The sequence below is a fragment of the Pongo abelii genome, chromosome 4 (assembly GCF_028885655.2).
Source record: "Pongo abelii isolate AG06213 chromosome 4, NHGRI_mPonAbe1-v2.0_pri, whole genome shotgun sequence".
In the NCBI taxonomy this organism is placed as follows: Eukaryota; Metazoa; Chordata; class Mammalia; order Primates; family Hominidae; genus Pongo; species Pongo abelii.
In genome coordinates, this window is record NC_071989.2 from 182,014,824 (window position 1) to 182,037,131 (window position 22,308).

The 22,308-nt window shown below is 45.1% G+C and overlaps 1 protein-coding gene across 4 annotated transcripts in view; it reads left to right on the forward strand.

The window, feature by feature from the left end:
- Window positions 1–16,443, forward strand: part of BNIP1 (BCL2 interacting protein 1) — a 23,138-nt gene extending 6,695 nt beyond the window's left edge. For 2 of the 4 annotated variants that reach the window (XM_002816207.4, XM_054556252.2), the window contains 4 exons: window positions 3,135–3,226; window positions 10,793–10,894; window positions 11,994–12,112; window positions 15,784–16,443. In XM_002816207.4, the coding sequence (XP_002816253.1) occupies window positions 3,135–3,226; window positions 10,793–10,894; window positions 11,994–12,112; window positions 15,784–15,980 (510 nt within the window). In that variant the 3' untranslated portion in view covers window positions 15,981–16,443. Of the gene's footprint in view, window positions 1–3,134; window positions 3,227–10,792; window positions 10,895–11,993; window positions 12,113–12,320; window positions 13,933–15,783 lie in introns of those variants that run through there. The other 2 variants (XM_054556251.2, XM_063724405.1) reach the window with 1 other exon arrangement.
- Window positions 16,444–22,308: the final 5,865 nt, after the last annotated feature.

Genomic DNA, 22,308 nt, shown 5'->3' on the forward strand with positions numbered 1-22,308 from the left:
TTTCAGTAATTAGAGACTGTCCTCATTTTTCTTTTTCTTTTTTTGAGACAGGGTCTTGGGTTGTCACCCGGGCCAGAGTGCAGTGGCACAATCTCAGCTCACCACAGCCTTGATTTCCCAGGCTCAAGCAATTTTCCTCCTGCCTCAGTCCCCCAAATAGTTGGGACTACAGGCATGCGCCACCACACCCAGCAAATTTTTGTAGTTTTTATAGAGACAGGGTTTTGCCATGTTGCTCAGGCTGGACTTGAACTCCTGGACTCAAGCACTTGTCTGCCTCAGCCTCCCAAAGTGTTGGGATTACAGGCGGGAGCCACCACACCTGGTCTCTCATTCTTTTCTAAATAGCTGTCATTTTTTTTTTTTTTTAGTCAGTTCTCTATCAAAGGGCATTTATTTGGACTGTTTCCACATTTTTTTTTAAGCTAACTTATTCCCTGACAGACTTTTCTTCAACTCAGCATGACTTCAACTCTCCAACTACACCTGTTACCTTCAGTATGAGTATTTGTATGTTCTTTTTAAATATCTGGGTGCTCACCCAGTGTTTATTTCCTTCACTCATTAAAATGACCTCACCAATACGTGTACGTTTACATATTTATTATGGCACCTAGGAAGGACCTAATAAGCACATGGCTAGTAAATGAATAACCCCATCCCAGTTTTAATCTGCGTTTCTTAAGTATTTACATACTCTTTTTATATCTGGAAATAAATAGAAGATTCCTGTTTGTTTGCCATTTTTAGCTTTTATTTGAATGTCTTTTTTGTGTATTTCCAACAAGATCATGTGATACTAGAGAAATGGCCTCATATCCTCAAAACTGGGTGTTCTGCACATGGTAAATCTCGGGCATTGACTATGTATAAATATCTGTGTGTTTGTCTTTGTACATATAGCACTCAAACTGGAATTTGAGCACTACTCTACCCCGCCATTCCTTTCTCCAGAACTATCACTGGTTCTCTTTGACAGAACTTCCAGGCAATCTTTCATGAGTAAATTGTACATTTCTCCCCCTTTTTAGTCCCTCCCTTTTTCCCATGCATTCATTCTTCCATTCAGTGACTTGGTGCCCAGTATGTGCCGGGCACAAGGAATATATGTAGTGAATAATGCAAGATACAGCTCTACTTATTCACAGAATTTACATTCTTTTTTTTTTTTTTTGAGACGGAGTCTCACTCTGTCGCCCAGGCTGGAGTGCAGTGGCACGATCTCTGCTCACTGCAATCTCCACCTCCCAGGTTCACGCCATTCTCCTGCCTCAGCCTCCCGAGTAGCTAGAATTACAGGCGCCTGCCACCACGCCTGGCTAATTTTTTGTATTTTTGGTAGAGACAGGGTTTCACCGTGTTAGCCAGGATGGTTTTGATCTCCTGACCTCGTGATCCGCCCTCCCTGGCCTCCCAAAGTGCTGGAATTATAGGCATGAACCACCACGCCCGGCCCATAGAATTTACATTCTAATAGGGAATACAGATTTTAAACAAATAATTATGAAAATAAGTGATGACATTTGCAAAACTTTTCCAATTCACAGTTGATTATTTCTTTTATTCTCTACCTCAGCAATATTTGGGGGCATAAATTGAAAGTCATTTCTGTGCTATTGAAATGGTAGATACACAAACTTGTTCCAAACCAGCATGTGCAAATTGATACATAAATCAGTAAATTAGTATATAAATGAAAAAATACACTGATGTTTCAGATGAATAGCATGATTGAAGCTAGAACCTGTTTTAATTTGTAAATCAAAAAATGTGACTGGTATAATGCTATCTTTAATTATAGTCCCTCTTGATGGTTCTTTTATCTGAAGTTCCTGGGGTTTAATACTTCTGGGTATGTCTGCTGACCCTCACTTATGGTGAGTTATTTCCTTGGTGTTTGGTTATTTTGGACTTGTGAGCACTCATCTTCAGCAGACCTTATCTGAGGGACTTTGTGCAGCTGGGTCGAGGCCAAGTCTCTACAGAGGTTTTTGCATTAGCTTCCCGCCCGGTCTCCTGGGATGATCACAAGTCTGACAACATTTTTTTTTTTTTTTTTGAGACAGAGTCTCTCTCTGTTGCCCAGGCTGGAGTGCAGTGGCGCAGTCTTGGCTCGCTGCAAGCTCTGCCTCCCAGGTTCATGCCATTCTCCTGCCTCAGCCTCCCAAGTAGCTGGGACTACAGGTGCCTGCCACCACGCCCGGCTAATTTTTTGTATTTTCAGTTGAGACGGGGTTTCACCGTGTTAGCCAGGATGGTCTCGATCTCCTGACCTCGTGATCTGCCCGCCTCGGCCTCCCAAAGTGCTGGGATTACAGGCGTGAGCCACCGCACCCAGCCAAAAACACTTTTTATGTTAATTTCTCTTCATAGAGTTTCACGAACCACTCAGGGAAGATAAATTGAACCCTAGATCAGTGGAAGGAGCAGCTCCCTGGTTGGTTATAAATTCACAGGGGAGTTTTTTTTAACCCCTCTATTTGGAACTCATAGCAAAAAAAGGCAGGCATTTGTGTTTTCACTCTGTGCTGGTAGATGGACATTTTTTTAGACCATTTTCCTGTGTCTATAACCTTTTGTGGGTTTTAGATTTGTGGTGATCTCAGTTCAACTTCCCAACCTCAGCCTCAGATGGCCCAAGGCTTCATTTTTCTGTCCCTACATGAGCTCTCAAACCTTCAAGTGCTCAAACTGCCTATTACTCATCTTTAATGAAATAGGCACAGAAATTGTGAGTATCTGGAAATGAACAGCAGTTTGATATTTTAATGATATCTAAGTGGGGGATCAGTGTGCTCGTATTTTGTCATTGTTTTTCTTTTCATTTCGGGCCTGCCCTAGGTGACAGGAGCAGCACCTCTGATGCCAGGACAGCCGTGCATCACTCCCAGGCTGACTGTTCCACCTCTTGTTCCCTTCTCACTTTTGGGCCGTAGGGGTTTTCCTTACTTTCTTGCGGACTTAGCTATAGATTTAAAAGGATGTGTGTTATATGTTACCTAGCATTCCTAGGTGTTCTGTTTTAAAAGGGTGCTTCAAGTGCTATTGTATGCTCTTGGCAGAAATAGAAATGCTCTTCTGCTTTCATGTTGACTTTTGAAATCATTTTAACATGGAGTTATTTTTCCTCAAAGGACCTGGAGCAGTTGGCTAAAGAGCAAGACAAAGAATCAGAGAAACAACTTCTACTCCAGGAAGTGGAGAATCACAAAAAGCAGATGCTCAGGTAGGCAGGGCCTGCCCCCGCCAGCGGCTTCTGCTGGCTCACTTGTTGCCTGTGAGCCTTGCACGTGTGTTTGCCTGATGGATCTGGTTTAATGCTGACTTAATGGTGTCTTTTTTTTTTTTTTTTGAGAGATGGTGTCTCCCTCTATTGCCCAGGCTGGTGCAGTGGCCTGATCTTGGCTAACTGTGACCTCTGCCTCCCGAGTTCAAGCAATTCTTCTGCCTCAGCCTCCTGAGTAGCTGGGATTACAGGCGCCCACCATCACGCCTGGCTAATTTTTGTATTTTTAGTAGAGACAGAGTTTCGCTATGTTGGCCAGGCTGGTCTCTAACACTGGCCTCATGTGATTCACCCACCTTGGCCTCCCAAAGTGCCGGGATTACAGGTGTGAGCAACCACGCCCAGCCAATTGCATCAGTTACACACTGGTGGAATGTTCTTTCCCAGTCAATAATAGTCAAGTGGGGGCGAGTGGGGAAGGGATAAATAGGGCCTATCTGAGCAGGTGGAGCTGAGCATAGTTTACAAAAGCATATTTAACATTATACTGTATTGTATATTTTTAATCAAAAAATATGATTGCTTTTGTAATACAGGGTCATTTTTTATGTAAGGATAATTGGTACCAGAAAAAATCTACAGAAAGAAAACCTGCTGAAGGTGGACCAAAATTTAGAAGGTTTTGAGTGGGATGCTGTCTAAAATAAAATAAAATAAAATAAAATGCAACAAAAACCGTAAATTAAACAAAATTGAGGTCAAAAAATAAAACCAAAATCGAGGTTGTAATTGCAGGTGTGTGCTAATCCTTGATTATATAATTACAGTTATGTGCCATTTCTTGTTATTGAATTGGGAGAGGTTTAACTTTTCCAATGAAATTGTCAGACAACATGAAACAGTATCTCTCCCTTCACAGTTGACTTTTCTACCAATCGTAAAGAGGGTTTTTCCAAACATATTTGAGGTATTCAGATCATTCTCTCTCTTTTTTAAAAACACATTTTTGGCCTGGTGCAGTGACTCACGCCTGGAATCCCAGCACTTTGGGAGGCCGAGGTGGGCAGATCATGAGGTCGGGAGTTCGAGACCAGCTTGACCAACATGGTGAAACCCCTCTCTACTAAAAATACAAAAATTAGCCGGGTGTGGTGGCACACACCTGTAATCCCAGCTACTCGGAAGGCTGAGGCAGGAGAATTGCTTGAGCCCGGGAGGCAGAGGTTGCAGTGAGCTGAGATTGCTGCGCTCCAGCCTGGGTGACAGAGTGAGATTCCGTCTTAAAAACAAAAAAAAATTATTTTTATTTTTAAAAAATTAAAAAATTTTGGAAATGAGGTCCTTCTCTGTTGCCCAGTCTGGAGTACAGTCATAGCTTACTGCAGCCTCAGGAACTCTTGGGCTCAAGCGATCCTCTCACCTCAGCTTCCCAAGTAATTGGGACTACAGCACACTCCACCGTGCCTGGCTAGATCATTCTTTTTTGAAACCTCTGCTAAGTTGTCATTCCCATGGGTTTTCTCTTTGTCTCTTGTTCACTGGTCTGCCTCTGCCAGATCTGTATTTGTGGCTTTGCTTCTGATTTGAGCAATTTGCCAGCATCATCTTCCCTGCAAGCAGCTGTGTATGTAACAGTCAGCTGTCAGGAAGACATCGACTGGCAAAAACACAGGCACGGGGAGGCCAGTGTAAGCAGGGAGAGCTGTATGAGTGGTGGGCAGTGATCCAGGGCTTGGCTGTTTCACGATTACTTTATGTTATGATGGCTTTTGCTTTCCTGAGCCACCAAGCCTACTCAGATTATAAACACTGAGTACAGAGGAGCCCTTGTATAAAGTATGGTAAGTTATGCCAGATGCACTCAGCTTAGCATGGTTTTAAAGCTGGGAATGGCCATCCACAATGTAGCATTACAGGCTAGAGCAGAGAAAGCTGTCAATTTATACTTTGGGGCTATGTGCAGTAGCTCACACCTATAATCCCAGCACTTTGGGGGCCGAGGCAGGAGGACTGCTTGAGCCCAGGAGTTTAAGACCATCCTGGGCAACAAAGCAAAACCTCATCTATTAAAAAAAAAAAAAAAATTAGCTGGGGGCATGCTGATGTGTGCCTGTAGTCTCAACTACTTGGGAGGCCAAGGCAGGAGGGCAGTGGGCTTGGGAGGTCAAGGCTGCAGTGAGCCGTGATCATGTGACTGCACTCTAGCCTAGGAGACAGAACGAGACCCTGTCTCTTTTCTTTTATTATTATTATTATTATACTTTAGGTTTTAGGGTACATGTGCGCAATGTGCAGGTTAGTTACATATGTATACATGTGCCATGCTGGTGCGCTGCACCCACTAACTCGTCATCTAGCATTAGGTATATCTCCCAATGCTATCCCTCCCCTCTCCCCCTACTCCACAACAGTCCCACAACAGTCCCCGGTGTGTGATGTTCCCCTTCCTGTGTCCATGTGTTCTCATTGTTCAATTCCCACCTATGAGTGAGACTATGCGGTGTTTGGTTTTTTGTTCTTGCGATAGTTTACTGAGAATGATGATTTCCAATTTCATCCATGTCCCTACAAAGGACACGAACTCATCATTTTTTATGGCTGCATAGTATTCCATGGTGTATATGTGCCACATTTTCTTAATCCAGTCTATCATTGTTGGACATTTGGGTTGGTTCCAAGTCTTTGCTATTGTGAATAGTGCCGCAATAAACATACGTGTGCATGTGTCTTTATAGCAGCATGATTTATAATCCTTTGGGCATATACCCAGTAATGGGATGGCTGGGTCAAATGGAATTTCTAGTTCTAGATCCCTGAGGAATCGCCACACTGACTTCCACAATGGTTGAACTAGTTTACAGTCCCACCAACAGTGTAAAAGTGTTCCTATTTCTCCACATCCTCTCCAGCACCTGTTGTTTCCTGACTTTTTAATGATTGCCATTCTAACTGGTGTGAGATGGTATCTCATTGTGGTTTTGATTTGCATTTCTCTGATGGCCAGTGATGGTGAGCATTTTTTCATGTGTTTTTTGGCTGCATAGATGTCTTCTTTTGAGAAGTGTCTGTTCATGTCCTTCGCCCACTTTTTGATGGGGTTGTTTGTTTTTTTCTTGTAAATTTGTTTGAGTTCATTGTAGATTCTGGATATTAGCCCTTTGTCAGATGAGTAGGTTGCAAAAATTTTCTCCCATTTTGTAGGTTGCCTGTTCACTCTGATGGTAGTTTCTTTTGCTGTGCAGAAGCTCTTTAGTTTAATGAGATCCCATTTGTCAATTTTGGCTTTTGTTGCCATTGCTTTTGGTGTTTTAGACATGAAGTCCTTGCCCATGCCTATGTCCTGAATGGTAATGCCTAGGTTTTCTTCTAGGGTTTTTATGGTTTTAGGTCTAACGTTTAAGTCTTTAATCCATCTTGAATTGATTTTTGTATAAGGTGTAAGGAAGGGATCCAGTTTCAGCTTTCTACATATGGCTAGCCAGTTTTCCCAGCACCATTTATTAAATAGGGAATCCTTTCCCCATTGCTTGTTTTTCTCAGGTTTGTCAAAGATCAGATAGTTGTAGATATGTGGCATTACTTCTGAGGGCTCTGTTCTGTTCCATTGATCTATATCTCTGTTTTGGTACCAGTACCATGCTGTTTTGGTTACTGTAGCCTTGTAGTATAGTTTGAAGTCAGGTAGTGTGATGCCTCCAGCTTTGTTCTTTTGGCTTAGGATTGACTTGGCAATGCGGGCTCTTTTTTGGTTCCATATGAACTTTGAAGTAGTTTTTTCCAATTCTGTGAAGAAAGTCATTGGTAGCTTGACGGGGATGGCATTGAATCTGTAAATTACCTTGGGCAGTATGGCCATTTTCATGATATTGATTCTTCCTACCCATGAGCATGGAGTGTTCTTCCATTTGTTTGTATCCTCTTTTATTTCCTTGAGCAGTGGTTTGTAGTTCTCCTTGAAGAGGTCCTTCATGTCCCTTGTAAGTTGGATTCCTAGGTATTTTATTCTCTTTGAAGCAATTGTGAATGGGAGTTCACTCATGATTTGGCTCTCTGTCTGTTGTTGGTGTATAAGAATGCTTGTGATTTTTGTACATTGATTTTGTATCCTGAGACTTTGCTGAAGTTGCTTATCAGCTTAAGGAGATTTTGGGCTGAGACGATGGGGTTTTCTAGATATACAATCATGTCATCTGCAAACAGAGACAATTTGACTTCCTCTTTTCCTAACTGAATACCCTTTATTTCCTTCTCCTGCCTGATTGCCCTGGCCAGAACTTCCAACACTATGTTGAATAGGAGTGGTGAGAGAGGGCATCCCTGTCTTGTGCCAGTTTTCAAAGGGAATGCTTCCAGTTTTTGCGCATTCAGTATGATATTGGCTGTGGGTTTGTCATAGATAGCTCTTATTATTTTGAGATACGTCCCATCAATACCTAATTTATTGAGAGTTTTTAGCATGAAGCGTTGTTGAATTTTGTCAAAGGCCTTTTCTGCATCTATTGAGATAATCGTGTGGTTTTTGTCTTTGGTTCTGTTTATATGCTGGATTACATTTATTGATTTGCGTATATTGAACCAGCCTTGCATCCCAGGGATGAAGCCCACTTGATCATGGTGGATAAGCTTTTTGATGTGCTGCTGGATTCTGTTTGCCAGTATTTTATTGAGGATTTTTGCATCAATGTTCATCAAGGATATTGGTCTAAAATTCTCTTTTTTGGTTGTGTCTCTGCCAGGCTTTGGTATCAGGATGATGCTGGCCTCATAAAATGAGTTAGGGAGGATTCCCTCTTTTTCTATTGATTGGAATAGTCAATCCAATCAGAAGGAATGGTACCAGTTCCTCCTTGTACCTCTGGTAGAATTCGGCTGTGAATCTATCTGGTCCTGGACTTTTTTTGGTTGGTAAGCTATTGATTATTGCCACAATTTCAGCTCCTGTTATTGGTCTATTCAGAGACTCAACTTCTTCCTGGTTTAGTCTTGGGAGAGTGTATGTGTCCAGGAATTTATCCATTTCTTCTAGATTTTCTAGTTTATTTGCGTAGAGGTGTTTGTAGTATTCCCTGATGGTAGTTTGTATTTCTGTGGGATCGGTGGTGATATCCCCTTTATCATTTTTTATTGCATCTATTTGATTCTTCTCTTTTTTTTTCTTTATTAATCTTGCTAGCGGTCTATAGAAATAAAGATGTTCTTTGAAACCAGCGAGAACCAAGACACAACATAACAGAATCTCTGGGATGCATTCAAAGCAGTGTGTAGACGGAAATTTATAGCATTAAATGCCCACAAGAGAAAGCAGGAAAGATCCAAAATTGACACCCTAACATCACAATTAAAAGAACTAGAAAAGCAAGAGCAAACACATTCAAAAGCTAGCAGAAGGCAAGAAATAATTAAAATCAGAGCAGAACTGAAGGAAATAGAGACACAAAAAACCCTTCAAAAAATTAATGAATCCAGGAGCTGGTTTTTTTTTTTTTTTTTTTTTTTGAGACGGAGTCTCACTCTGTCGCCCAGGCTGGAGTGCAGTGGCACAATCTCGGCTCACTGCAAGCTCCACCTCCCGGGTTCATGCCATTCTCCTGCCTCAGCCTCCTCGAGTAGCTGGGACTACAGGCGCCCGCCACCACGCCTGGCTCATTTTTTATATTTTTAGTAGAGATGGGGTTTCTCTGTGTTAGCTAGGATGGTCTCGATCTCCTGACCCTCATGATCCACCAGTCTCGGCCTCCCAAAGTGCTGGGATTACAGGCGTGAGGCACCATGCCCAGCCGACCCTGTCTCTGAAAAAAAAAAAAAAAAAAAAAAAACCAGCTTTGGCAGTTGAAACAGTAGTTGTGCTTGCTTGGGTCATCATGCTTGTCACACCATACAGTGAGTATCTGTTTGCTTGTCTTTTTCTCAAATGAATGTGAGGTGGTTGAGGAGAAGTACTGCCCCTCATTCGTCTCTGGATCCCAGGGCCCTGCAGAACCCCCTTGCAAACTCTTTCAAAATGTAATGGATTCTTTAAAGTGGCAGGTGTGAAATGGCAGAGCAGGTGCTCATTAAGACCTTCAGCATAAAGGTGCTATTAGAAAACCACCCTGTCAGTTCATGTACTCTTTTGATTTTTGAGTATTTCCAGAGATTAGCACAATTGGTTTGAGCTGGCTACATAAGAGTTCTGAAGTATGAGTTTGATTCTTAGAGAGACTCAGTTAGCTTTTTTATAGTCTATCAACAACTGTCAACATTTCTTTTTTTTTGAGACGGAGTCTTACTCTCATTACCCAGGCTGGAGTGCAGTGGCGTGATCTTGGCTCACTGCAACCTCTGCCTCCTAGATTCAAGTGATTCTCCTGCCTCAGACTCCCGAGTAGCTGGGATTACAGGCACTCGCCATCATGTCCAGCTAATTTTTGTATTTTTAGTAGAGACAGGGTTTTAACATGTTGGCCAGGCTGGTCTTGAACTCCTGACCTCAAGTGACCCACCCGCCTCGGCCTCTCAAAGTGTTGGGATTACAGGTGTGAGCCACCGCGCCCAGTCACCTGTCACATTTCTAACTCTAGGAAGCTGTTCACCAACTTTCCGTTATCACCCACAAGTTAGCACAGGTGAAGACTGTAGATCAGCCGTGTCAGTCAGGGCTCTGCTAATCTATCATGTTTGTGTCATTCATGATTGGTCTGTAGTATGGAAAGAACAACAAACCTTGAAGAAATATTTTGAAAGATTGGCTTTTTGTGTGTGTGGTTTTTTTTTTTTTTTCTTTTTTCTTGAGACAAGGTCTTACTCTGTCACCCAGGCTGGACTATAGTGGTACCATCACGGCTCACTGCAACCTCCACTTCCCAGGCTCAGGTGATCTTCGCTCCTCCGTCTCCTGGGTAGCTGGAACCACAGGCATGCGCCACCACCACGCCTGGCTAATTTTTTGTATTTTTAGTAGAGACGGGGTTTCTCCATGTCGCCTAGGCTGGTTTTGAACTCCTGGGCTCAAGCGATCCACCCACCTCAGCCTCCCAAAGTGCTATGATTACAGGTGTGAACCACTGTGCCTGGCCACGATTTTTCATTTCCTACAAAGTATATTAACTCAGCAGCTGAAGGGCCAGAAATGGTTGTTCAAGATACTGGAGATGAGTAAGTCACGGTTTTCCGGGGATGGTACCAACTAATACACAGGCCATAGCAGTACAGTCTTAGAGGCAACTGGACCGAAGAGGGGCCTTGTGTGCCCAGCTGGGAAGTTTGGATGCCTCCCTGAAGTCCAGCCATTGTGGAGCTGTGCACAGAGGAGTGCCATGTTCACAGCCCCTTGGGCTGACAGGGGCAGAGGGACAGCTACAGAACCTCCCTGTGGTGGCCTCCAGGGTCCGGTCAAGGGGTATCAGGACCTGAGCAAGAACAGTTGCTGGGGGACGAGGAGGAGGAAGTGGCAGGAGGTGGGATGGGCTCTGAAGGCCGTGCCTGGTGGCCTTCCCCCGTGTGCCTTTGTTGGTGGGAAGTGCTGTGAATTGAACTGACTTATGGCCTGGTGGAGTGGACGCACTCACATGAACCTTCCAATTCCAGCAATCAGGCCTCATGGAGGAAAGCTAATCTCACCTGCAAAATTGCAATCGATAATCTAGAGAAAGCAGAACTTCTTCAGGGAGGAGATCTCTTAAGGCAAAGGTACCTATTCTTTTATTTTTCTGGGCTCCGATAATAATAGATAACAATTGGCAAGGTGTACAACCCACTGTAGGAAACCCCCTCTTGTTTTCAGCCTGGTGTTTAATTTGATTATATAAGTAATTTTTTTTAAGTTTGAAAGAAATGCATACTTATTTGTAGTAAATTGGTAAAATAAAGTATGAATTACAAAATTAAAATATCGAATCTTTTTTTTTTTTTTCTGAGATGAAGTCTCATTCTTGTCGCCCAGGCTGGAGTGCAGTGGTGCCCTCTTGGCTCACCGCAACCTCCGCCTCCTGGGTTCAAGCGATTCTCCTGCCTCAGCCTCCAAAGTAGCTGGGATTACAGTTGCGCGCCACTGCACCCAGCTAATTTTTTGTGTTTTTAGTAGAGACGGGGGTTTCACCATGTTGGCCAGGCTGGTGTTGAACTCCTGACTTCAGGTGATCTGCCCACCCCAGCCTCCCAAAGTGCTAGGATTGTAGGCGTGAGCCACCGTGCCCGGCCGAAAATATCGAATCTTATTACTCATGAACATTTTGGTGTATTCTCTCCCTCATTTTTACTTCTACATTTCTTACAAAGTCAAAATTGTACCATACATAAAATTTCATATTCAGCTGTTTCAGCACAAAAGTTGCTCATTTAAAAAAAAAAGTTTTTAAGCCTAATTCTAACAGTACATAGTATGTAGATTGTATGTTAATACAATCTCCTGTGTGTGTTTGCATTTCTGGTGTTTCAGTAGTGTAAGTAATACACCAGGGCATGTCTTAGAACATAAGGGTTTATCCGCATTTTGGATATTTGTTTTGGAGGGATTTCCAGGGATGAGATGATTGAGTCAAAGGAATGAACATTACCAAGGCTTCTAAATTGGCGAATTGCTTTACAGAAGGCAGCACTGGTTTATGTTCTTACTAGCAGTCCACAGGGGTGTGGGTCTCAGCACACCCTTTCCAGCATTGAATGTGATCATTTAAAATATGTATACTAATTGGATAGGTAAAACATGAGATCTCATTTGGATATGGGGCCTTCTTGCAGGGAGGCTTTTGTTGACATTCCTCCCCTTTCTCTTCCTCTGAACTTTTAGGAAAACCACCAAAGAGAGCCTGGCCGAGACATCCAGTACCATCACTGAGAGCCTCATGGGGATCAGCAGGATGATGGCCCAGCAGGTCCAGCAGAGCGAGGAGGCCATGCAGTCTCTAGGTAAAGCCGGGCCTGGAGTAGGAAGCTTCTCCCAGAGACACTGCTCTAGGGCCCTTGCCCCGGCACCTCCACTCTGGGCTCCTCCACTACAGCCCACACGATGTTTACTGACTTGGGTGGCTTCTCCCTCATGAGATGACTTGACACCGTGGTCTTATCCAGAGTGGGATGTGTTGCTCATATTCCTCTGTTTTTTTTTTTTTTTGAGATGGAGTTTCGCTCTTGTTGCCCAGGTTGGAGTGCAATGGCGTGATCTCAGCTCACCGCAACCTCTGCCTCCTGGTTTCAAGCAATTATCCTGCCTTAGCCCCCCAAGTAGCTGGGATTACAGGCATGCACCACCACACCCGGCTAATTTTGTATTTTTAGTAGAGATGGGGTTTCTCCATGTTGGTCAAGCTAGTCTTGAACTCCCAACCTCAGGTGATCCGCCTGCCTCAGCCTCCCAAAGTGCTGGGATTATAGGCTTGAGACACCACGCCCGGCCCGTATTTCTGTTTACTAGAAGACCCCACACCCCATCAATGTTTCCTCAGGGGGAGCATTCCCAGGTGTTCATGTGAAAAGCAGAGGTCCCCAGCCCCTCTCCTAGAGAGGGTGTTGGCAGGGCTGGGTGAGGGGCCTGGAGTCTGATTTTCACTGAGGGCTCTGGGGACCCATATGGCCAGGCAAGTTTGGGAATCATTGCTCCAAGAGATGTTTGGCGAATCGGCTGCTGGTAGGACTGCTAGGACCTCAGTTTACAATTATACTCCCCAATGTTATTTTTCCTATGAGTTCTTTTTAAAAGATGTGAATCAGAGGCTACAGGAGAGACTGCTTGAGACCATCTGGTTTCCTCCAATAGTTTTCCCAGTGTCTCCTCTGTGATGGAGAAGAGCATCAGCCCTCTCCGGGATCCTTCAGTATAAGACAACAGAAAAAGGGCGTTTACTCCTTGAAACGCTTTTGGAAAATTGGACACATGGACAAAAGTAGAAAGCATGGTATCCTGAATCCCCTGAGCCCTGAGCCCATTACCCCAGCCAGTCTCATTTCAATTCTACCCTCAGCCCATCCCCCATCTGGATTATTTTGAAGCAAATCCCAGACATCGTCCATAAATAGTACATCTCTCTAAAAGATAAGGGACTCTTTGGGGAAAAAGCAGAAGCAACCTCATAACTACAATACCATGATCACCCCTAGAAATTATAATTTTGGACCACTTTTTTTTCAGTGCACCAAATAGGCAGAAGCAAAAGGAAAGCAAGCAGGTGACCCCAAGGTCACTCCTTGAGTTTGCAGCTTACCTGAACATTTGGGCTCAGAACCAGCCAGGGGCTTCCTCTCGGTGTGTGCTGTGGGAGAAGCCTTGGAGAGAGAGGGAGCAAGGAGACAACTTGGCCTCTGAGTCCAGGACTTTTATGCTCTGGTGTGGCGACAGGATACCCCCCGCTAACAGTGCGAAGGCGACACAAATGCTGGTGGCTTCTGGGGTGTTGAGAGGATCCCAGTGTTCTTGGGGCCCATTTTGTAGAAGCGATAGGTATTGAAGAAAAGAGAATACAGTTCTTAACCCATTCCTTATGCCTCACAAATTCGGCTTGATTTAAAAGCCTCTAGGACCATAATTTTAAAACAAAAGCTTATTAGGAATATGGTGTCTGGAATTTGCTCCACAATTGCAGGAGTAGTGGGAGTTGCGGGGGAGGGGGAGCAGGATTTCAGAGCTTGGTGGTTCTTGGTTATGGGTGGCGGGCACATGGCATTTCACGATATTGTGCTGTCCACTGTGTGATGGTTCAAAATTCTCCGTAATAATAAAGTTTAAAAAGAAAGGCCTATTAGGTTTTTACTTAGCAAGATCTCAGGGTTTTGAAATCGCAGCAGGCAGGTGTGGAGAAAGTGGGCGGAGAGGGATTCCTGTTCTGTGTTTGTTTTTCTCCTTTTATCTGTCATTTTCAAAATGCTCCTGTGTTTCCTCTGATAATTTATCTTATTTACTTATTAGCTTTTAATTTTGTAAAAGGGTAACACATACAACATAGAGAAGGATAAGAAAACTCTAGCCCAGGACTGCCAGTAGAAACATAACAGGAGCCACGTATATAACTTTAAATTTTCCAGTAGGCACATTTTAAAAAGTAAAAAGAAACATAAGAAATTAATTTTAATAAGATGTTTATTTAACCCATTATGTAAAATACTTTAATTTCAATGTACAACTAATATTAAAAATTATTGAGATATTTTACATTCCTTTTTCTCAGATTAAGTCTTTGAAACATTGTGTGGATTTTGGCCAGGTGAGGCTCACGCCGGTAATCCCAGCACTTTGGGAGGCCAAGGCGGGCAGATCACTTGAGGTCAGGAGTTTGAGATCAGCCTGACCAACATGGTGAAACCCTGTCCCTACTAAAAATACAAAAAGAAAATTAGCCGGGCGTGGTGGCGCATGCCTGTAATCCCAGCTACTGAGGAGGCTGAGGCAGGAGAATCAGTTGAACCCAGGAGGTGGAGGTTGCGATGAGCCAAGATCACGCCACTGAACTCCAGCCTGGGTGACAGAGTGAGACTGCACCTCAAAAAAAAAAAAAAAAGAAAAGAAACGTTGTGTGGGTTTGACACTCACAGACATCTCCTGACATCTCCATTTGCATTAGCCACGTTTTTATATGCACAGCAGCCTCGCATGTCTAGGGGCTGCCATATTGGTCAGCACAGCTCTGGAGAGTACAAAAGGGACACAAAAAAGATCACTCTCTGTTCTGACCTCCAGCTGACCCCTACCTGCCAGCCCTCTGGTCCACTTCCCAGAGGCAACCACTGTAACCAGCGTCTTAAAAAATATCTTGTGATCCTCCAAGCTTTTGTAACTTAAGCAAATGAAATACCATTTATCTCCCTGTTTCTTACCTAAATGGAAACATTTCACAGGGGTTCCTTTACACTTTCCCTTTTCACTTAATGTGTTCTATTCAGTGGCTGTTCTGATGATGCCTTGCTATGTTTTGTGGGAGAACCGCACCAGGTACACCTTCTACCCTCAGCATCAGGCCCAGATACCCATATTCAGAAATACATCTGACTCTGGGGACAGTGATTCCTTAAGGGATGTGCGCCTCTTCTTAGGTGTCACCTCCTTAAAGCTACAGCCAGTATCCCTGGCCTGAGGGACTGGTATGTGTGAGGGCTTATGGCAGAGCCCGGCGCACCCTTGCCATTTTGAGATCCTGCAAAGAGCTGGTCTGGCCAGCAGATGTCCTGGAGGCCGCACCTCATAGGTGGAAGGTTCTGGTGTGTTCGGCTGCTGCCCCAACACAGACCTCACAGTGCCTGCCCACGATCCCTGGGTTGGTTTTGTGGCTGGTGGTTTCCCTGAGCAGCGTCCATCTGCTTCAGAGAGCTGAGGAGGTGGCTGGGTGAGCAAGCCTCTTCTGCCCTTCTCCCTGGTGACGTTCATGTTCAAGGACTCCCAAACAAACTCCCCCTCACTCTCTGGAGCTGATGGGACCTGGGGAGGAGCCTTTCCTTGTCAGCTCCTTGGCTGGTCTCCACATGCTTTGATTCCAGCTCAGAGGAACTCACTTGAGAATGCTGGTTTTTATCAGCACCCCAGCCAGCAGAGTGAGGTCTTTGGATCTTGAGCTGCAGTCTCTGAGTTGGGCCTCCTTCCTCTTTTGTTTCAGTCACTTCTTCACGAACGATCCTGGATGCAAATGAAGAATTTAAGTCCATGTCGGGGACCATCCAGCTGGGCCGGAAGCTTATCACAAAATACAATCGCCGGGAGCTGACGGACAAGCTTCTCATCTTCCTTGCACTAGCCCTGTTTCTTGCTACGGTCCTCTATATTGTGAAAAAGCGGCTCTTTCCGTTTTTGTGAGATCCCAAAGGTGCCAGTTCTGGCCCTTTCAGCTCCTGTTTCAGGATCTGTCCTGGTTCCTGAGCTCTAGGCTGCTAAGCTGAGCCACACACCCCTCCGTTTGCGCCAGTGGCCTGCAGATTGGATGGAACACAGTGCCCCACTTTTCTGCAAGTAGCTGGCTTGTAAAGGGTGAACAGAGCCCTGGGAGGCAGGCCTGTCATTGGGATGCCGCCCTGGGGGCATATGAACCGCCTCCTTCCCCCATTGTGCACTATGGGAGGCTGCTGCGTGGAGCACTTAAAGTCCAGCCTCCAGGACCTAATGCCCCTGCTGTCTCCCGCTCCCATCGTGCCCTTAAATGCCAGATCTGGTGGAGGGAAGAGAGAAGAGGTAGGAAGAAAGGTGATGAAAATTCCTGGTTATTCCTTGAATAAACTTGATTTTATTTAATAGAATAAAATGTATTTGATTTTGTAAGATAGCTCTCTGGGAATGTGTGTTCCTCTTTTCTTTTTTCTTTTTTTTTGAGATGGAGACTTGCTCTGTCATCCAGGCAGGAGTGCAATGGCACAATCCTGGCTCACCGCAGCCTCTGCCTCCTGAGTTCAAAAGATTCTCTTGCCTCAGCCTCCCAGGTAGCTAGGATTACAGGCACGCACCACCACACCCGGCTAATTTTTGCATTTTTTTTAGTAGAGACGGGGTTTCTCCATGTTGGCCAGGCTGCTCTTGAGCACCTGACCTCAGGTGATCCACCCGTCTTGGCCTCCCAAAGTGCTGGGATTACAGGTGTGAGCCACCACGCCTGGCCCTCTTTTCTTGATGTCCAGATTTTTAGGACATGAACTTAGATTATTTATTTATTAATTCATTCAACAAAGAATTATTATTATTTTCTTTCTGTCCCCACCCAACAACAAGGAACTATTAAACAGCTGCCATACACAAGGTGTTATAGACACTGCTGAACATGACAAATACGTTGGTAAACCAGACATGGTTCCTCCCTCAAGGAGGAACAGAAGGAGACACGGAAATAAAATCTCACAGACTGTCAGGAAGGAGGGTCCAACAGCCCCTGTTCAACCAGGTGTGGTGGCTGATACCTCTAATCCCAGCGTTTTTGGAGGCTGAGGCAGGATGATCACTTGAGCCCAGGAGTTCAAGACCAGCTGGACAACATAGCAAGACCCTGTCTGTATTTAAAAAAAAAAACAACAACAGAAACAGAACAGAAAACAGCCCTTGTTGGAAGTGGCTCACACTAACATCTGAAAAGGCTGAGATGCCATTCTCTACCACAGCAGCCTGGCCAGGCCTGGGGGTGTGCAGTGATTTGGGCTGGCACATGCCTTTCTCTCTGATGTCCGGAGCTAAGTATAACCAAGGAGGGGGAAGCTAGTGAGAAGCTGAGACTGTGTGAGCCTGAGTTCTGTCCAGGCCAGAGGGAGAGGGCCCAGGCTACGCCAGCCCTAGAGGTGCTGTGTCTTTTGTGCTACAGGCCTGGCTGACCTCAAGCTTGAAACCCAGCCTCCCCCACTATTTATAGCCCCAGAGGACCTGGGAGGGGCAGTGTGGAGGCTGAAGGGAAAGTGGGAAGAACATGGACTTTGACCCTTGGCTCAGACACTTGGTTTTGAGATTTGGCTCCACTGCTAATGGACCACAGGACCATTGGCAAGTTACCTGATGTTGCTAAGCCTCAGTTTTCCCATCTGTAAAATGGAGGTGATAATCCATATGGGTCCTCATAGAGTCAACTTGAGAATCCAAAGAGAATATGAAGCAGCAAGTGTAGCTAGCTGTCTTCAGACCAGGCCTGCCATGGCCTTTCCAAATACTGCCACCCCTAGGGCCCTGGGCACTGAGGTTTCCTGCAGCCGAAAGCAGCGTTGCTTCAGGAAAAGCTGGGCCAGGCACCAGCATTCTGTTAGAGGTGTTTGAGCAGAGGATGTCGAGAGTTAAGGCCTCAGTTACAAAGTGGCAGATCATCATGGGACCAAGTTATAAAAAACCAGCTACACATCTCAGACCAGCTTAATGAGTGGATTCCAAGTTAAAGTGTGGATCTAAGTATAGATCCACACTTTGTGTACACACACACACACACACACACACACATTTTGTAGGCTGTATATCATCCTTAAACAATTCCTGGCCCCAAAAGACACTCAGTGCAGATTGTGCACACATGTGTCTTATTTATAGTCAAATTAAAGCTGAGAATAAAGCACAGATGGGAAATTCCCACTCAGATTCCAGCTGTAAGTGCAGCAGATGGATGTTATCAAGTTAGGATTTTCTTGTCTTAACATTTTTCTTTATTGCTTCCCACTAATTGTCAACATCCTCCTCACAATATGGAATCGCGTGGGCTCTGTATGCCCTAAAATTGCTCCCTTTGACACTTTATTTCTCTTTTACTTGCCTCCTCTTGAAAATAGAGTCGAATGTGACCCATTTTGAAATGTCATTGATAGCGACATCTTGCAACCTCCACCAGCCACCAGGGTTAATCCTTCCCCAAAGCAGAATGCGGCCCTCTCCACGCTCAACCATGAGAGGGCAGTGTCCACATTTGCTCTGCCGTCTTGCAGTGGGTGTGGTAATCTTCATCGGTCCATCTGAAATGCTCTTATGGATATATATATATATATATATACACACACACACACACACACTGCATATATACGTATATATGTACTGCATGTGTATATGCAGTATATATATGTAGGTATCAGATTTTTTTTTTTTTTGAGATGGAGTCTCGGTCTGTCACTCAGGCTGGAGTGCAATGGCGCAATCTTGGCTTGCTGCAACCTCTGCCTCCCGGGTTCAAGCAATTCTCTGCCTCAGCCTCCTGAGTAGCTGGGATTACAGGCACCTGCCACCACGCCCGGCTAATTTTTTTTTTTATTTTTAGTAGAGACTGTGTTTCACCATCTTGGCCAGGCTGGTCTTGAACTCCTGACCTCGTGACCTGCCTGCCTTGGCCTCCCAAAGTGCTGGGATTACAGGCGTGAGCCACTGCGCCTGGCCAGATTGTTTTAAAACATAAATGTATGAAGCTTACCTGTATTTTGTTTTTGGATATGTTTCCTAAGTGGCCTTAATTTTCACTGTTAAATGGTAATGCAAGCTCAGATGCTACCTTTTTTTTTTTTTAGACAGGGTCTTGCTCTTTTGCCCAGGCTGGAGTGCAGTGGTGCGACAATGGCTCACTGCAACCTCTGCCTCCTAGGCTCAAGCGATCCTCCCACCTCAGCCTCCCGAGTAGCTGGGACTACAGGTGTGCACCACCACGCCTGGCTAAATTTTGTTTATTTTTTATAGAGATGAAGTCTCACTTTGTTGCCCAGGCTGGTCTCAAACTCCTGGGCTCAAGCAATCCTTCCACCTCAGCCTCCCAAAGTGCTGGGATTACAGGAATGAGCCATTGTGCCCGGCTCATCTGTTACATTTTGATTAGCTGACAGTCAAGGAATGAAAGGTATAGAGCAATCATCAAGAGATCTTTCATTCAAGAAGTATTTCCTGAGCACCTACTGTGTACCAGGTACTTGTGTTAGAGCCACACAGTGAACAAAACGAAGATTCTCTGTTGTCACGGACCTTCTGGTGTGTAGGGGTGTTGGGCAGATGATAAACAGTTAATACATGAAATAAGCGGTTTGGGAAGAGTGGAGCTTATCGATGGCGATCTGGATGGAGAGGTGGGAGCAGGTTTGCAGTGTTAAGGAGATGGTCAAGGTTGGTCTCACTGGGGTAGGATTTGAGCAAAGACTTGAGGCAGGGGAGGTGCGTCCTGGGGACAGTCGAGAGGAGGGGGTTCTGCACAGAGGGAGCAGCTGGAGCAAAGGCTGGGCAGGGGCACACTGGCACATCCGAGGAGGGCAAGCAAGGCTGCGTGGCAAGAGGTGAGTGTAGGGGCTCAGTGACCTCAGGCTGCCAACCTGGAGGCCATCTCCTGTCCCTACCTACCCTTTTCTTACCTCTCACAATCGTTGGCCCTGTTGGGCATTGGTTCTTCCAGAAAGCTCCCCGGCTATGTGGTGTCACACTCTCGGCTTCCCTCTTACCTCTCTGGCAACTCCTCTCCTATTCAGGCTTAAATGCTCAGATCTTGTTCCCTTTGTATCAAAGGAAAGGTCATCCATGTTCCTACACTTTGACCATATCTACAGGATGCTCAGTCATAATTCAAAAGTTAAATGTGCAATGCAGGCCTCCCAGGTGAGCTCCAGACCCTGATCAGCTCCACTGCCCTGTGGCTGGTGCTCCTCATCCGCCCCACGTTCCTGATCGCTCCCCACTCCACAGCCTGGGCCTTCCCGGCTTCCCAGCTTCCCTAGCACGCTTCCTATTTTCTCCTTCTTGGGTCTCTTTTCCCTTCATCCAGCCCATCTCCTTGAAACCTCTTTCCCACCAAACCAGGAGATGAGCATTCGCTTTATTTTGACAGATTCGTGTCAACCTTGTTCTGAAAAGAAGGCATCAATACATTGTGTTAGTGTATGTAGGTGGCTGAAAAAAATAGTGAAGCAAGCTTTGTGTTCTTCCTTGGCTAATGGTGGTCCTCCCTGGGGCCCTGCTGGAGGGTTTGCCCAAGCTGTGTTTCTTCCCTAAGCAAGAGCAGAATAAAAATAGCTGTGGGCTAATCTAAGAGATAGCAGACAGGAGTCTCAGCCCTGTTGTCAGGAATGAAGGGCTCAGCCTGGGGGTGAGGGGAGGGGTGGGTGTTATCACCCCAATGTCCCTTCAGTCCCCAACAGCAGGCCCAGGCTGCTACACACCAGAAACCTCAGGGCTCATAGTGTTGGTCAACTTGCATCTTTAATGGGCCACAGTGCCTCAGTCAAAACTGTGGCCTTTGGTGGCAGAGACCTGAATTCTAGTTGTACTCTTCTTGGCCATATGCCCTCAGCAATGGATCGCCTCCTCCACAACAGTTCTGACCTCTTAGCGGTACTGGGATGATCAAAGGACAAGACACACGCCAGGAGCTCACGCAGTGCCTCTCACACAGTGACCCTGCTGGCTGCCGCATTCTCTCCCAAACAAAAGCAAAACGGCCTACTACCCCTTTCTGTCTGGGGCTTAACTTTAGGAAAACAGCGCTTAGGCTAAGAAGAAGAGGATGCTGGGGTAGGCAAGAAATCAGGACCCAAGGACGGAGCACAGTTTCCCAAATGGCAAAGGACTGAGAGGGGCAGGGCAGGCCCGGGCAGTTGTCCATCTTTCCCAATCCATGGGAAAAAAAGTTAATGGGTAGAATTAGCTTAATGTGCAATGTTCTTTTTTCTTATTCTTAAATCTTTGCTCTTCCCCTCCTTCCCCTGCAATCTCGTTTGCTGGCAAAGAGTACCCCTAGATAAAATGAATTCATAGAATACCAAATGAATATGATGGAAGAAGGAGCAAATGGTGAATCTGTTTTAATCTGATACCCTGAATGGCACAAAGAACAAGAGTGCTCCTGGCAGAAATTTCACAATTTTTAAGAAAGTCATTCTTGGTTTGCAAGAGATGGCTTTTCCGTGGCATTCTCCACAGCCACCTGAACAGGCTTCAGAAGCAATGGATTAAAGGACCAAGAGGGTGTGATCTGTCAGACTCTGCAAACTCCTGCTGCCATTCTGAGGGACCTCGTCCTCCCATCCATTCCCATATCTTATTGAGTGTGTGCTAAAGCTACACTCTGCTGCATCCTGTGGACAGAAGAGTAAGATCCCACCTGCCTTGCAGAGCCAACAGCTTGTCAGAGATTGACCTGAAGTCAGACAGATACACGAGAGGGTATATTGAGACCCCATAGTGAATTGTAATTCCAATTCACTAAGCCGAAAGAAAAAAAAATTAAGCTGAAAGTTGAGTAGTGCAAGAAATTGCCTTTCCTCTGGTTCCTAAGCAGATAGCTACAGATAAAAAGTTAAATATCTCCACAGGTGGCTACTCTATGTTCACCTTACCCTTATGTAAAGTGCTAATTTACTGAGCACCAGATAATTCATAATTGACCATCCCCCTACCTGCTCCTTCTCCCTTGCAACCTGTGGATGACCATACACCCTCCCTCTTTCCCTTCCAGCCAGCTTTTCCTCTTTAAATACTGAAGCCCTCAAAATCATCCTCAGAGAAAGGCACAGACCACGGACTGTTTCTGTGATTCTGTGTTTTTATCTTCCAGATATGTCCTTAACTTTGGCAAAATAAACCTTTAAATTGATTGAGACCCGTTTCAGATACCTTTTGTTTTACAAAAGCAATATATGTTCATTGTGGAAAAACTAAGAAATATATTTAACCAAAACAAATTCCTCCCCCAAAAGATAATAGGGAGTCATAG